Source organism: Leishmania martiniquensis, chromosome 26 (genome assembly GCF_017916325.1).
Source record: "Leishmania martiniquensis isolate LSCM1 chromosome 26, whole genome shotgun sequence".
Classification (NCBI taxonomy): Eukaryota; Euglenozoa; class Kinetoplastea; order Trypanosomatida; family Trypanosomatidae; genus Leishmania; species Leishmania martiniquensis.
Genome location: NC_090161.1, coordinates 1,027,481 through 1,044,035, shown reverse-complemented (window position 1 = coordinate 1,044,035; position 16,555 = coordinate 1,027,481). Strand labels below are relative to the sequence as shown.

The window sequence follows — 16,555 nt, the reverse complement described above, 5'->3', positions numbered from 1 at the left end:
ATGTTCAACAGAAAAGAAAAGGTGGGTGAAGAGCGAGCATTTCGCGGTGCGACTAATGGTGGACATTCCTTTCTGCATCTGGTTCTTGCTTTTCTCGGTGCCCAACCAGCTGGTCTCACCCCAAGCGGTGCGAAGACGTCGTTCTCCGTTTCTCCGACTGTGCATCACACTCCATGTCGCGACACGCTTGAACATTCCACGGTCGGACGTTGGCTTATCGCTCGGCGCTTCTTCAGAGGCACTGTTTTTTTAGGCAGTAGTACGTTAGAAAAATCGTGAGAGGGCAGAGGAGAGCACCTGAGGCCGCGCTCAGGCCGCCCAGGAGGCGCACGTGCGGTGTCTGTGGGAATGGACAATGGAGACGCGAAGTGAAAGGTAGAGAGAAAGGAGCTTTCTGCTCGGCAAAAAGCAACTTCTTTTCCTCCAACAACAGGGAAGTAAGGGAGGAAGGCGACCGCATGTACTGTGTCTTTGTGCAGGGGCGCCACGACACGTCTGTCTGTACGTATCCGATGTGGTTAGCTCTTATGTGCTGTGTGTCTGTGCGTCTGTGTGTGAGTTTGCTGACAGGTCGGCTGCGACTCGAGTGGAGGGGACTCTGGGACAAAACAACGTGCCCAGCTCGTGGTGGCCGCCAAGAAGAAAGTCCCGCGCTTTCTCCAGCTGGAAGCCGCTGGAAAGGTACATCTTGCCGCCGTTCTCAAGAAGGAACTGAGCAGCCTGCAGCTTTGTCACTATCCCGCCCGTCGCAAATCGATTGTTCGGGGTCGCCTCAGCCACCAGCTCGTCCGGGTTGATTTCATGGACGACGCGGCGCACCTGGGCATCTGCGCAGGTGCGCGGATTTGCTGTGTAGTAGCCGTCGATGTCGCTGAGAATGACGAGGAGATCTGCTTTAAAGTAGTGCGCGACGAGAGCGGACAGGCGGTCGTTGTCACCAAATACCAGCTCGTCGAGCGCTGTCGCGTCGTTCTCGTTTATAATGGGGATCACCTTATGGCCAATGAGCACCTCCATTGTGTTGTGGGCGTTCACGGTACGCTTGCGCGAGTCGAGGTCGTAGGCGGCGAGTAACATTTGTGCGCACAGGATGCCGTGCTTTTGGAACTCGGTGTAGTACATGTGCATGAGCAGCGGCTGTCCCATGGATGCCAGAGCCTGTTTATTGGGCACAAACGACTTATTCAACTCCTTTTTCGTGTATCCAGCGGCAACGGCGCCAGAAGTGACTAGGATGACCTCGTAGGTTGATTGGAGCTCGGCGACAAACTTGCATAGCGCCTCAATCCGGGGCGCGGCAATCTCCTGGTTGTCGACAAGAATGGACGACCCCACCTTCACCACGATTCGCTTGACGGACTTTAAAAAGTCTGCCATTCTTGAACGTAAGCGCTTAGGTGAGATGAGCGAAACACTCTTGTGTCAGTGTTTTTTTTCTGTATTAGCCTGGGCGCGGTCTCCTAGGTCGAGACGGAACTGGCGATGCACGCGCAGGAAGCGTCGAAGGAGGACAACTACAAGGGGGCAACAAGGAGGAGGAGAGAAAGTTGTCGTGTGTGCGCAGTGGGAGCCGGCATGCACACCCCTCACACGAAGACGTAGGCAGTCTTAAAAAAGGCATGGAAAGCGCCGCGAAAGTATCAGAATAGAAAGAGAGAAAGTTGTGAGGGACGTGTAAAGGGAAGCCGGAACAGCGGCCCTTTTTCATCACTGGTGTCAGAGCGCATGACGCTGCCGGCGGGACGTCTGGTAACGGGGACGGGGGTGCGCGGCATGTGGCTCTTTCTGATAGCATACCCGGTGCCGTATCGCACGTCAGTGTGCGATGGCGTTAGCCCATGGAAAGCGAGCAGTGCCTGTGTATAGGGTAATGTATCAGTCTTTTTGTTGCTGCTTACATTTCTCTGGCATGGCAATCGACGCGTCCCCGTCAACGAGGAGCGGAGGAGGCTTCCATAGGGACAGGAAAAAGAATGAGGAGGCCCCAGAAGGGAAGACGACGGCAGCATTCTTGCACAGGTATAGAAAAAGACGGGTAAGAGTAGGGGCACTATGGGTGTACAACGGATACCGTCTTACCTGTTGCCTAACGCAGAAACGCCTTTCCCAGAGTCGCGGTCGAGGAGCATTGTGACGGAGCCGTGGCATTCTCTCAGAAACCGCGCGACCGGCACAGGAGTCGTTGGCGCCTCGTCGAGCACGCCGCGCACGACCCAATTTTTGTCCTCACCACAGGCCAGCACGATGACATGCTTGGCATGCTGAATCGCCGCTTTGGAGAGAGTGACACGCCACACCTTGGGGTTCATGGTTGGGCTAGGAAAGCTGACGGAGACGACGTGCTCGGTGTCCGCAGCGGCCGGGGACTCGGGAAAGATAGATGCTGTGTGGCCGTCCGAGCCGAATCCGAGAAGTACGATATCCACCACAGGCATCAACTGGCTCTTACCCTCGAGGCCATGGCAGGGCAGGCGACTCCGTAGCTTCATCTCGTATTTCTGCGCAACTGCCCACGCGCCATCGGCGCCGCGTGCCTCGTTCTTTGATGTTTCGAGCGCTTCGGTGGGGTCGACGGTGATGATATCGCTGCTTGGAACATCACGAAGGAGTGCTTTAGCAGCCATGAAATAGTTGCTTTGCTCGTCGTCCTCGGGAACAAGGCGCTCGTCGCCGAGGATGAAAAGCGCGGCGTGCTGCTTGAGTACTGCCAGATCCTTTTCGTGAAGATCTTCGTACAGCTTCCTAGGCGTGGACCCTCCAGATAGCGCGACGACAACGGGCACGGACGTGTCTTTTCTCGCGTGGATAGTGGCGAGGATGATGTCGCGCGCCACGGAGCTGATCTCCGAAAGCCCCTCGCAGACCTTCACTGTGGGCGCGAAGGAGCTCATGATGCAGCAGAGCCAGGCTGCGGGCTGCAACGCAGGAGGTTGAGGAAACGATATTGGCAAAAGAGGCAGGTTTTCGTTTCTGTCGAGGGCAAAGGAGGGTGGCCGTAGGTGCGTGCGGATGTGAATTCAGGCGTAAACGACGATTAGAGGAGCGGTTATCTAGTTGCTGAAGAGGATTGAAATGGAGCTGTGCACCCCAGTTGGGGGTGGTTACCCCTACCATTATAAGCGGAAGGGATGGGTGGGCCTCCCATACGCACCGGCCTTCCACAAGCCGAAGGATGCGTGCCAGGTGCGCCGGCGAACGGTGCGCCGAGCGACGTTGCACAGATTCACTTGCAGTGATGTTCAGGCGGACACGAATAAGCCATGGCGAAGAACGCCCTGTCGCTTCTTCCAGCCGCACAGCACTTTTGCGCGGCTACGATGATCGACGAATCATCCAGCGAGGATACGAACCACTACTCGTGGGCAACAGAGTTTAGTAAAGTACGAGCGTCCAAGCCCACGCCGCCACACCCGCTATGTACGTAGCAGCACTTGCCGCCTTCTGAGATGCAGAGAAGCGACCGCCCCGCAGAACCGTGAAGTTGGGAGGTCCAATGACGTTGCAGAGGGCGTGCGCTGCGGCGATAGCGGCAATGCTTCCTTCGCAGACATGCTCATAGTAATACCCGCTCATGAGGCCAAATAGTGTCGTGAAAACTATCGTCCCACACATGGCTCGCCGCGCCAACCTCCAGCACGCGCGCTCTTTCATGGAATTGTCTTTATTCTCAACGTCCACACCGTCGCGGGCTCTGTAGGCGTCTGTCGCCATGGAGACGAGGTGGTGGGTGTGCGAAAGCGCGAAGAGCAAGGCGGAAACGCCTATGCGAGCTACAGAAGAACGGCACCGCATCAGCGAAAAGAGAACGCCACGGTAAAACATCTCTTCCCCAATTGGGCAGAGGACGTAGTTTCGCCAGACAAGCAGGGCGCTCTCCGGTGCCTCGAACGTCCCAAGCCAGTAAGACTCGGAAAGGGGTCCTGCAAAGAGCAGTAAAGTCGACAAAGACGCCCGGAGCACCGGTCGCAACCAGGTTCCGTGCTGCTTCGTGGCGACAGGAGGCACCGGGTTAAGTGCGAGGTAGACAGCGCTGGCAACGGTGCACATAGCAAAGGAGATCGTGCGTCTCCGAATGGCTTCATCACTGTCGCGATCGACATAGACGGTCAGATCACGTGACGCAGCGTGAAGGGACTTCAGACCCGAGTAGAGAAACCGGCGCTCAGACGGCCACACGTAAAAGGCACCGATGAAAGCGAGCGAGGCTCCGGCACAAAAGAGCAGGTCCATTTAGTAGTAAGTAGCTGCCCATCGGCGGGCAGGGCAGGGGGAGGGGGGTGGGGTGGGCAGCAGCACCGCTTCCCACCTTCGCCCGTGAGCAGAGAGCCGTAGGTGACAGGCAAAGGTCACAGGAGAAGGAAACACCAGAGAGCGAGTGTGATGCGAGCTGTGTGGCAGAGAGAGAAGAAAGCGCTCATGTCGCTCCAGAGAAAGAGAGGAGCTCAGTCATGCCTTCTTTCATTGTCTCGATTTCGCATGGGTGCTTGTTGGCACAGCAGTGCCGGTCCCCGTTCAATCGTGGGGCAACATAGAGAACGAGCGCCGCGTGATTCCTGTATGCACATGAAGTATAAAGGCCTTTCAGCGGGTCTCGGGCACTTTTCTACGCCCTTCATTCTTCTAAACGTGTCGAAATCGCTTTTGTGCTATCTCCGCGGTATTTCTGTTCTCGCAAGCAAGCAAGATTGCGCTGAGCAGGCTGGAGGAAAATCGAAGCCGGAGTCCCGTACCACGCGGTGCGCCTCCGCTGCCATTCGCGCTTATGTGATGAAAGGGTGTGTGAGAGTCAGCAGAAACGATGAGAAACCATATCGAGAAGAGCGTGCAAGGGGCGAGAGGGTGCAGGTACCCATACCGGCTCGTTGTTCAACGGGAAAAGAGAGACAAAAAAAAACAGCTATGGGCGCGTGTACCGGCAATTAGGGAACATACGCGCATAGGCATATGAGCGCCGCATGAAGAGATAAGAACGTGGGGCCACTACGGTGGGCATATTATTTGGTGGTTCTGCTCACGACGGCATGCTGGGAGGTCTATCATGCAGGGGTTAAGCGGATGCTACGGCGGCCTGCAGCGTTTCAGGAGCGCTCGGCTTGGGCAGTATAGCAGATCTGGTGGTCCTCTAGGAGAGAGGAAGCGTGCAGAAGCTGAAGTCAGTCGTACAGCGTAAGGAATAGTGTGAAGGCGGCTCTGAAACATCTCTGCAGCACATCGAGGCTTCCATACGTTCTTCACCATCCTACTCTCAGACATTTCTCGGATCAGCTTCACATCAAGAAGAGAAGGAGTATGCTCCTCTGGGCGATTCGAATGGCCAGGAGACGATTCTGCATGCGTGGAAAACGACGGAGGAGGAAAGATGTAGGCGCTTTCAATGCGCGCAAGAGGACGCGGAGAGAGAGAGAGACCTGCACCATTTCCACTCTGCACCAGAGCCAAGTCGTACAATGGGCCGGCGTCTGTGCCGTTTTCTTAGAGCTTGACACACACGTGCATGCGACAGCACTCCTCGAACGCCGACGACAAAGAGATATAAGAGCAAAAATAAAGGAGGAGACCAGAGGCCAGAGAGAGAGAAAAAGCAGATGAAGGGGCGCCAAAGCGCTACCACTACAGCCTCCAGAAAAAACGAGAAGAGGAAAAACACCTGCAGAAACTCCCGCTTCAGGTGCTTCCATCACTCGATACGCACGTGCTGACCGCAGAGGATCGAGGCGGAAAGAGCACGGGTGCCGCGAGGAAGACAGAGAGAGAGCATTGCTTCAGAGATACACCTCTGGGGGTGCATGTGCGCAGAAACGTGCGAGTCGCGCGCTGCTACGGTGGGTTGTTTACCACCTCTGTCTATCCTCATAACCGAGTCTAGGATCGTCTTCATCAGGCGGTGGATCTCCAGCGCCATGTCCGCTGTACGGACTTGCGCGGTAAGATGGCGGAGAGTGGTACGTGCGGTAGCGATGCACCTGCCCCATGTAGCGTTACCGCACTCCCGCACGTCTGCAGTGCTCAGTCACGCGTGCACACGCACTCACCGTCGCCCTGATCGTTCATAGTTGGCTAGCAATGAGCAGAAAGAGCTAGAAAGTGAGCTTCGCGACTGAAGTGCCGTGCGATGCGAACTCCACCTTGATAGGCCTTGGCGTACGGCCTTCGAACAGTCATTCATGGATCTGTGGTGCTGCCTTGCGAGCCAGGACGCTCACTGTACCGACTGACGCGTTGGTGCTGTCGAGCCGCCAGAATAGTAACAGTGAAGGCGAAGGGGATGGCGGTGGCGAGGAGCACTGCCCACAATGAAGGAGCGTCACCGCAAATTTGGAGGTAGGTGAGTGCGTACAGAGGGGCGTGAGTCGAGGATAAGCAAGAGAAGGGCCACGTAAACTGGTGAAAGTGGCATGAACCATATCGCAGTGCAGCAAGTAGTGGTGTGGAAAAACACTACGTGCAAGGCATAGAAGGGCTAGAAGGAGATATCCGTCGTCATCGTCCCAGTGTACCCGCTCACGCAGCCAACCGAACACCAGCAGCGCTTTGCCAGCGGCAACAGATGTCGAGAAGGATGTAATGTGTTTACAGGGCAATGATGGCAGAGGCGAATTATGTATGAGACGTATACTTGTGACGTAGAAGACAGCCAATACGAAAAAAAAAGGAAACAACAAGGATTTGGTAACTGCGATCATGCCACCAACACAGAAGCAGCGATCGCACCCTCCCCCGCACGTCGTAGTCGCAGCAGCCCTACCGCTTTTGTGCTCCCCATCCATGCGCCTCACACTTCTACAGGCATAGGATATGCAAGCTCTGCCGTTGGGCAAAAGGAGCCTTCTCCAGTCTGTGAGATGGGCGGCTGGTCATCTACGACAGGGGTACGCAGTAGCCCGGCCATCCCCCAAAGGAAGGGTCTATCCTCCCCGCATGCAGCTGCGGCTTTGGAGGTAGGCGCTCGTAACAGGTGAGGGGGGAACGCGTGCAGAACGGAGCGATGGAAAAGAGACGGTCAGTATTCAAAGATATATCTGGAAGACAGAGAAACGGATGACGGCGAAGCGACGCAGATATACGCCAGAGAAGCGGCAGCAGCAGGTCGAGTTCCGCGTTCGCACGGCAGCAGAAGAGATGTCTGGTAAGACTGCCTGGACGTGAGTGCGGCCGCCGCCGCCGCTACTGCAGGGTGTATCAGCAAAAGTCGGAAGGGGCCATCGACTCACGTCATGGTGAAGCTACAAAAGGAGGAAGGTAAGAATGGGGGGTGTAAAGGGAGGAAGAAGAGGAGCAGCACCGAGAGCAAAGGGCTACGGAGACCACACGCGCAGATGCGCATGGAATCCTGCTCGGGCTCGTTTTCGCGCAGCCAGGAAACACAGCAGAGACACTTATTTTTTTTTTCAAAGGATACTCCCCCTGCCTCCTCTCTCTCCTTCTACTCCTTCCTGAGCGATATGGGCGCGTCTGCCGTAAAGCAGAGGCATAGCGGAGCCGTACGCCGGCAGAGAGGGAGGGAGGGAAGGAGGGAGGGGATGCTAAGAAGCGAAGAGAAAGCAAAGAAGAAGAATGAGAGGCGGTTTTTGTGCGTAGGAGGGGGACAGAGTGCTTACATGCTGTGGCGTGTACGTATCCCTCACCTGATGCCGTCATGGAGAGGCGCAGTCGGCGGCCAAACACACGCGGACTCGTGTACGCAGACACGGGCAGAGATGAGAAAGAGAGTGAGAAGGGGAAAGCAGTATGATCGGGCAGAAAGAGGGGGGCATCATGAGAGAAAAGAAGTACGAACGGAGCGAAAGAAAGGGGGAAGAAGAGACGAAGGGAGACGCATCTGGAGCATGTACGGAGCAGGCCGACCATTGATGTGCAACAGAAAGGAACGTGACCACGAAATGAGTTTGTTTGAGTGGATATGTTCGCCATATGCAAGTGTGGCACCCTCGTACTTTCCCGCTGATGCAGTGAAGACGGCATCCCAGTTGGCGCTCGCCTTGTGTTTCCTCCATGCCATCATGGTGTCATCACCTAGTCGCACCGTGCTGAGGGCGTACAGTCCACTCAAAACAAGGGCAAGTAGATGCGATCTCCAAAGGTGCTACCCACAACCTTAAATGCCCTTGTGGTGATGTCGGTGAGAAGGGCGTCCATGGAGGCGCTGGCTGTGTTGCCGAGGATGGATCCGATGTCGCCCATTCCCGTAAACCGAGTATTCATTACCTCTACGCCGTTCATGACAGGAATGGAGCAGACGGTGTTGAATAAAGTGCACTTGAATTCGTTGATGACAACGTCGTAGGCAACAGACGCGCCGCGCGGCACACGTGTCCGCAGCGTCGCCAAGGCGTTTTCATTGATTGCCTGATGTGCAATGCTGCGCAGCGTCGGGATCGTCACGGCACCGCTGCGAAACGGGATCCTTGTCGTCGTGCGGTTTTGGGGGTCCACAGAGATACCGAGCTTCTCCTTGGCCCACCGCGTCACCACCCCCATGGCGTCCAGTACCTCAACATCGTAGTCATAGGAGGAGTCGAAAAGGATGCTGGTGCGGACGAATGAGCCGACAGCTACCCGCAAAACGTTCTTGCGCACAAAGTGCGCCTCCACAGGAAGTCCGGTGTTCTCCGAGAGGGCGTTGACGAGACGGTACTTCATCAGGTACGTCGACTTCGAAATATCCGAGGCCCCGTCCTTAGCAGGGGGGTACTGAATGAATGGCGCAGGGGCAATGAGATCATCGGCGAGCTGGGCGACAACATCGCAGATGTTCTGCCTGCCTTCCAGTAGCTCGTTGGAAGCACTTAAGGTGCCGCTGACCGCCATATACATGTCGCACGACTCCATGACAAAGGACTTGGTGCGGCACTCATCATCATGGGGGGTCTTGGAGATGTTGAAGGTTCCATAGATAGACGCATTGACGTCAGCATTGAAAGCAGTGGAAGAGTCGCCAATTGTCACAATGGCCGTCGAGTGTGCAAGAATCGGATCCATTACGACAACGGCGAGCTGCTTGGTAGTGGAACTGATGGTCATCGATGAAGTTTGAATCCAATCCGGCGCAATGTCACGGACGACAACGGAGGTGCCGGCAACGGTTGTAGAGATGCCGTCTGGAACGAAGGTGACATTCGACAGTGTCATCGTCATGGCGGTCGTTACGAGCGCCGCGAGATAGAAGCACTCAGAGGTCATCTTCACTTCTGATACTCTCTGTGTTGCTGAAAGATAAAGCAGGCCAAGCGCAGGCGATCTCGATGCAAGAGAGCTGTATAGTAGCAAGGATGATGCGTGACGCGTCGGAGGCGGTGCCTCGAGGAAGAGTGATGAGGAGCGCAGCGCTTTAGAGGAGAGCGCAAAGAGATCGAAGTGCAGCAGCGCAGAGAACAGAGTCTTCTAGAGAGGACGAAAGGTAAAATGTCAAGCACAGTCAACAACAGGGAGAAACGAGCGGGCACACGAAAACAAAAGGAAATACAGCGATGTCAACAGCAGAATCGATATGAAAGAGGCTCCCGAGCAGAACTTGCCGACATGTACTTCCAACGCGTGTACCGGCACGTACGCCAGCTGGGGGTGTGCTGATGTAAGTTGCCTAGTGCCGGAGACGATACAGCAGCTCAAGGTGAGCAAAGAATCGCCCTTTCTCGATCACCTGCCCTCCCGTCGGCCGCCTTGACGTCGATGGGGAGGAAAGCGATGGATTTGGAAAAGCGACAAGTTCCCTTTTCTACCTACTGGAGGGGCCAAGAGCGCTGATGGAGAGTCGGCGCTCACCACGCCTAGGCGTGGCGGGACACGTTTTTAGTGCGGCACGGAGGTCAGCGTGCACGGACTTTACAGCGTTACCAAGAATCTCCCTATGAGTGTAAACACTCCCCTTTTCATTGTCTGTGCTTTTTATCTCTGTACACGCTCTGCTGAGCTCATGTGCTGCCCTGCACGCCCCAACACCTCGTCTTCCTCCCTTACGCTCAGCCACACAACTAGATTGTCGGACATTAGCTGGGGTACGCAAACCCCGCACACGTTCACGAGAAGAGAGAGGACTGGGCATTATTGTATGGGTGGAAGAGAAAGACGTGCAGCCTTCACATCAACGAATCGGCCATCGATAACGAAGCAGCGGATGCGAAGCCCCCCCCCCAAGAAGGAAAATATAGAGAGAGAGACGTCAGCAGCAGCGACAACAGAAGAGGAAAACGCAGACGAGAAGAGAAGCGGGCGATACCTGCGCACATTAGTCAGCGGGATTGATGAGTAACACAAAAAAGCACATACGGCGCGTCGAAACTCGTGGGCAAGCGAGACGTCGCAGAGGGAGAAGCCGCAAACGCAACTATGGAAGAGCAGAAACACTAAGCAGTTCAAAGACGCTCACATACGCACGGGCTGCGGTCTGCTAACATCTGAAGCAATATTGACATTCACGTCTACACTTATGCACTGCTTTGCGTGCGTGGAGACAAACCGCCTCATCTACAAGCGTGTAGCGTAGTCGTGGCTGCGCCATGCAGCGACTATACTCGGTAGGAGCACAGTCCGCCTCGCGTCTCACCTCGCCGTCTGGAGATGTTGTGAACTGTTCAGAGGAGGGGAACGGCGCGTCACCGCCGAGGTGCTGCACGGCAGCTTTGCGTGGGAGCACAGAACTTCAACCATGCAAAGCGCCACTAAAAAAGGGGGGAGACAGCTATGTGCGATACATGGAACGTATTCGACAATTATGTTGAAATTGCCGCGTAATGCACTCCAATAGGTGTACCCTACTCCTCCGAGCCGGCAAGCGTCCCAAGCCTGTGAAAGAGTGCAACCTATCTGGTACCTCTCCGCCCTTACCATCGATACCCTGTAGCGCAGGCACAGCCATCGGGGAGGGGGGGATTCCTGTTGCTCTCTAGTCATCATCGGGTAGAGCGACTGATAAATAGGTGCGCTTGCGCAGTCCCTCTTAGCCGCCACCCAATGCTTCTAATACACGCCATTCACTTGTAGTATCCCTGCAGAGCCCCTCCCCCAACCCTCCCCTCATCGTTGAAGAGGGTCCGCAAGACAGCTCGCCCGGCCGATGATGTTCTAGGCGAGTATCGTGACGCATGGCTGCCCCACGCCCCAAGCAACAAAGAAAGCTATTAGTGCCTGTCATCTTTCTGCCTTTGCCACCGTTGCAGGTGGTGAAAGCGGTCTCCCGAGGGGTTCCGGCAGTGATCTTGTGCACACCAGCGGGTGTAAATGCGCAAGAGCGAGCGCGGCCTACGGGGCCCGCATACCTAATCCGAGCGCCCGTGCCTCGGCCTGCGTGATCGTGTATGGCGCTCTGACTCGCATTTCACCAGCCCCGCAAGCCTCTACACTTTTAGTGGAAACGACAGCGACAGCCCTTCGACGAGATGGGGGCGCCTCTCCGTAGCCTAAATCACTGCCACATCTCTCCCTTGTCTGATAGAAAAAACGGGGCGCACTGCCCTTAAAGGAATGCAGCGACTCTGTGACCTCAGCCAAAGACACTCCCTGAGGGCCCTCCTCGTCTTAATAACGCTTCATGTCTTTGTCTAAGGTGCACACAAACAACCGCGAGGAATACTGAGGCGCAACGAGCACCGACCAAGTGCAATGGGCCAGACGGCGATGCCAAAAGATGATGGCTCATGATCAAAAAAAAAGCTCCAATCGCCGACGGATATGTCGGCGAAGGGCGGTGCACAATAAATATGCGTGTGAGCAGTGTTTTCTCGTCTCACCGTCGTGGAGATCACGCTCGGAACAAGCCCGGACCAGCGAGTACCGGCGCGGATGCGACTGCTTTGATCGCCATACAGCATTGGCTTCTCGCGCTACTTCCAAAATCTCTGTATAGCAGTACCAGCGCTCCACCTTCAGCGCCTGAGGAGGAGCGAATATCATCGACTTGAGCATCAGCTCAGAGCGGCGGTGCTACACCAAGCTCCCTTCGCACCACCGCCGGATGTCCTTCCAACGTCGGAGTGAAGATTTGCACGGTTTATGCACTTGCCCAGTAGCCCACAGGGGAACAGAAAAGTTCGACGAACGCACTTTCCTCTTGGCAGCACCGCAGTTCCAGTCCCAGCCTCCCGGGTCAAGCTGTCTGGCAGCAGGATGTCTTCCAACGGAAGTGACAGGCACTTCCCCTTGATAGCGCCCTGACCAGTTCATGGCCTCTGACTACGTCGTTCACCGTCGTTAACAACTCGACAGCGTATCGTCCACCTCGCTGAACTTCACCACCCCAGGCATGAGGTGTTTTCTTGCACACCACCGGCACGCAAGAAAAAACACCCCTCTCTTTTCCAGGTCGTCCGCATCGCCTCTTCGTAATACAACTCTGCACGAGGCCCCCCCCCTCTGCTGTTGCCTTCGCATTCGGCCCGAGCGATTGGCGGAAAGAGAGGAGCGCCCTCCGCCTGCCAAATTGCGTGCGCGCAGATGAGCTGCGCACACACGCAAAGGTGGCGTCAGCCCTTTCTCAAGGGCATTTCTCTTCGTCACCAGGCGCTGCACTCCGGCTTTTCTGCACACGTCGTGGCTTCGTTGCGTCACTCTTCAAAATGCATCCTGCCTCAAGTCGATCCGCCTCCATGTCCCCGACTCGTCCAGGGTGTAGGTCCATGTGATGGCCTCTGGTGTATGTCTTTGGAATGTTCCCGAGATGTCTGAGTTCGTGCACTTCACTAAACGCATCATCGCTCGCGCATCGCACCCCCGTGAGGGGTAAGCCTTTCCCGCACTCTGAGCTGCCGCTGGCGCGATCAAGCGAGCGGCGTAACGGCATTGCCGCCGGAGCCCAGCGGTCAGATTCGTGCTTCACGTCACCAGCATACTCGCTGGCTCCAGTGCAACCTTCCATCGCTGCGATTCGCTAGCAGAGAGAGTCTTTATCCACACAGCACACCAGCCGGAGTATCACGGAAACATTATTGGCTGCCTGATCTCAGCCGCTCGATCCGAAATCACACCACAGTGGAGGGCTGTAGCATGCGGCTTCCCGCTGTCCTACCACTGCTTTTGGCGAATGAGCTCGCCGTCCTTCACGCCGCCTGCCCAACACCTGTGCCCTGCCCTTCGGAAGCCGTTTCTACGAGTATCTAGAGGTCGTACTTCGTCAAGAGCCTCGCGTGCACCGCCCTGCCACGCATCACTATCTTCCAACACCCTTGAGGGCGTTCGTCGCCCCACCAAAGGGCAGGTAACAGCCAGCGTTCGAACGTCGCCTCGCGCTGTAGCGTCCACGAGTGTTTCAATGCTTTCCATAGGGAGAGAAGCAGCGCACTTACTAACATGACTCTCGCCTCCGGAATTCTGCAAAGCCACAAAACCCTTTTCATCAGTGCCGAGCGCTGCTCCGAGGTAGACAGTGCCCACTTCTTGTGCATGCTTTGGCTCATGCGCTGCCTCAATGTCTCCGTCGCCGGAGGGTGTGGTTCGCGCTCATCGTGAGTGAGCCTCACACCCTACGCCTTTCCCTCGGAAGGCATCGATCGGATGTCATAGCGCCACCTCTCACAATATATGTTTGTGTCGGTGGCGTCACTGCTTCTTTTTTTTTACACTGATTCTCTCGCATGCGCATAATGGGTTGCCGGTCTGTTGCCCCGCCGTTGCATGCACTCCCTCTGATCCGTCCCCTTCGCTTGTGCCTCGCCTCTCCAATCTGCTTGGTCACTACACGTCATGTGAGGATCAGGTTCACGGCTCCACTTCCCTTTTCTGGTCTCACCTCATTTATGGCAAAGAAAACCAGCGCATCCTCTTTGGCCCCTACGATGAGAACCTCTTATCCCTCAGTTTAGCTGGCCAGGGCACCTCGCAACGTGCGATGAAGTCACGTCGAAATTTCCACACAGTAACTTCTCCCGCTGCCAAGCAAAAAGATTCCGTTCTGTCAGCTGCAGCCACTCATATTTTTCTGTGTCAAGATCGAGGCATGCAATTGCTGGACCAAGTTGTGGCCCGTTAACGCACTCCGTAACGAGCAGCTAAGATGCGCCAAAGCTTCAGCGGCAAAGACTAGTCGGTTTACCGCCGCTTCAGCTCCCTCGCGAAGGGCTACAGAGCTACCAGGAAACTTGCTGCTAAGCAACGGCACTACATCCTTGACTGGCACTCGCCTGCACTCGCTAGCGAACGACTTCACCGCCTTGGAAGCAAAGGCACCCTTAACGCCATTGACTCCCTCGCCCTCTCGACCACTTAGATGAACGGCCGCCTGGGTCACCTATGCGCTGTCGAATATTCGGGGAGTGAGAGGTGACTTCCCAGCTCCATCACATAACCTGAGAAGAACAGGCATGCCTGCGGCAAGAGTCTCCACTAGACTCATCGCCTCCCTTCTTATCGTCGCCACGTTAAAGATGGCAGGCGAGACCAAGGCGTCTTATCACCTCTCTGCCTCCCCTTTGAAATGATCACGTCTCGATAGGAGGACTGCACTGAACGAGACCCACCTCATCCGCATCATATGTCAGGAAGGGCTTTTTTCAGCCTCAAGCAGCACCCACATTTTCTCCAAAGTTTGCTGTAAAGCATCCGCGGAACAACGTTTCAAGCATGTCAGATATCAAGTCACGGTGTACACCCCTGTACAACGCACCCGAGTCAACTGAGCAGCTTCCCATTCCCAGCACGAGTTCCACCCTCCGCCGATCTTTCTATTGTCATCAAGTATTCTTCTTATGGATGTGTTAACGGGAGCCACTGACTGCCGGTTGCAGCAACGACACTTCCGCCTACCACTATCGTTTGCTACACACACAGATACATATATAGAGAGAGGCATGTACTCGTTGTGTTCCGGGACCTGAGCTCACGAAGATCAACGCGATACCTGCAGTGAGTTTGTGAGAAAGGCTCGCAATAGCTCAACTCGTCCCAATTTGAAGTGAGCACAAGAAACTGAGGTGAAGAGAGGATCACAAGAGGGTGCAGCACGTCACTCGAGCGGCAAAGGGTACGTCGACTGCCACCTCATCATCAGAGTCGCCTGCTTTCGCCATTGCTTCTATTTTGTTTACGGTGGCCGTGAATGGTCACCGGTACGCCAACGTGTACCACAACGAGAGACGAAGATGAGGTCCTGCACGACATGGACAGAAGCGGTGCGAGGAAGAGAAGAAGAACGTCTCTTGAACCGCTCATACAGGTCACAGCAGTCCGCTCCCAAAACGAAATTACAGCCTGCCCTGCTTCACCACCCTCCTCACGGATGGAGGCGGCCCCGCAATTGTTTCGACACCCCTGTCTCTCGCGTAAGGCGATGTAGACTGAGTATACAAAAGCGTCGAGAATGGAGACTGGAGAAGCAAAATGCACGGTGGTAAGTGTAGGTGGACGCATCCGTGGCACTCTTAACGGGGAAACATAAGCGAAAAGAGGAGCAGCGGCTTAGTGAGCCCGAAACGAATGCTGGATAAGAGAAGCGACAGGGTGTGCACATTGCCGGCTAATCAGCCGACGCATCCGTGCAGGACGTGGCCTTGGAGCGCACCATCTGTAAGAATACATGAAAACCCCTCAAAGGCGCTAATGGAGAACGGGGAAAAAACATATACTGCCAAAATCAAACCTTTCCATGCAGAGACACCGACACATCTCCACCGTTCCTCCCGCAGCGGCACGCTCGTAGCGTATTTACAGCACAGTTCTTCATCATGGCGCTCGCCAGAGCGAGCAGAGTGAGATGTTTTGTGACGAAGATGGCAATGGGCGCGCGCAAGGTGCTCGAATGAAGACCTGTGCAAAGGTGTGGAGACACAGTCATCTTCGCACCCCAAAGCATCGACCAAGAGGCTCACAAATGCTCGAGCAGTGTGCGCATGTTTACATCGTTCTCGTTGGGCGGTGCTTCTTTGTCCAGACAAACTTTCGTAGAGTGTTTCTGTGGAAAAGAGGGGCGAGACCGCGCGAACCTCTTTCCTTCCCTGTCCTCCCTGCTGAACCAAATGCGTCGGGCAACACATTTATTGGTTGCCGGAAACGACACGTTTCGGAGGCAAGACAAGACGCTGCGAACAGGGAACGAAAAATGTGCATGTCACTTCCGCCAAGCCTCAAGAGTGGTGGTACGGCCCTCTGGCTGTGCCGACCCCCTGCACGCGAGGGAAGGGACGTATATGTGAGCATTCGTACTCTCTTTCCCAAGCTGGGGCGCTGTCGTGCGGGCTGCACTCACATGTCCCGCTCAAAGAAAAAAATACAAAGAACGGGCCAGCCTTAAGCGCCGACGGCCACAGGATGAGCAGAGGAAGAAGAATACAAAGAAAGACATCCGCCAAACAAAGGGAGAGAGGAGGGTGACGGTGTACGCCGCCAGTGAAAGCAGAGAGAGCCCAAAAACGATGTCAACGAAAAAGGGCGTTGTGTAGACTTTACACACGAAGATGCGAGCACGGGGGCTGAAGCAATAGGGCACACGCAGAAACCAAAAAACGGCTAGGCGCCGAGCAAGTCACGAGACGCGCAGCGCACCAACTAATGTGTTCGTGCATGCGCAGAAAACGAGAAAGGGCCCAGGGATGAATTCGACGGAAGGCACCAGAGGACACGCTGAGTTGCA

At 55.5% G+C, this 16,555-nt stretch overlaps 4 protein-coding genes across 4 annotated transcripts; all 4 read right to left on the bottom strand.

Annotated features, from left to right (window-relative positions):
• Positions 1-525: 525 nt before the first annotated feature.
• On the bottom strand, positions 526-1,377 carry LSCM1_04288 (uncharacterized protein; the record flags this gene model as incomplete). The annotated part of the gene is made up of 1 exon (XM_067321800.1): positions 526-1,377. One exon carries the CDS (start codon positions 1,375-1,377, stop codon positions 526-528), a length of 852 nt encoding a protein of 283 aa, XP_067178031.1.
• Positions 1,378-2,075: 698 nt separating this feature from the next.
• Positions 2,076-2,891, bottom strand: LSCM1_04287 (uncharacterized protein; the record flags this gene model as incomplete). The annotated part of the gene is made up of 1 exon (XM_067321799.1): positions 2,076-2,891. The coding sequence occupies one exon, from the start codon at positions 2,889-2,891 to the stop codon at positions 2,076-2,078; it is 816 nt and encodes a 271-aa protein (XP_067178030.1).
• Positions 2,892-3,372: 481 nt separating this feature from the next.
• LSCM1_04286 (uncharacterized protein) lies at positions 3,373-4,230 on the bottom strand (the record flags this gene model as incomplete). Its single annotated transcript, XM_067321798.1, has 1 exon — positions 3,373-4,230. The coding sequence occupies one exon, from the start codon at positions 4,228-4,230 to the stop codon at positions 3,373-3,375; it is 858 nt and encodes a 285-aa protein (XP_067178029.1).
• Positions 4,231-8,046: 3,816 nt separating this feature from the next.
• Positions 8,047-9,180, bottom strand: LSCM1_04285 (uncharacterized protein; the record flags this gene model as incomplete). Its single annotated transcript, XM_067321797.1, has 1 exon — positions 8,047-9,180. One exon carries the CDS (start codon positions 9,178-9,180, stop codon positions 8,047-8,049), a length of 1,134 nt encoding a protein of 377 aa, XP_067178028.1.
• Positions 9,181-16,555: the final 7,375 nt, after the last annotated feature.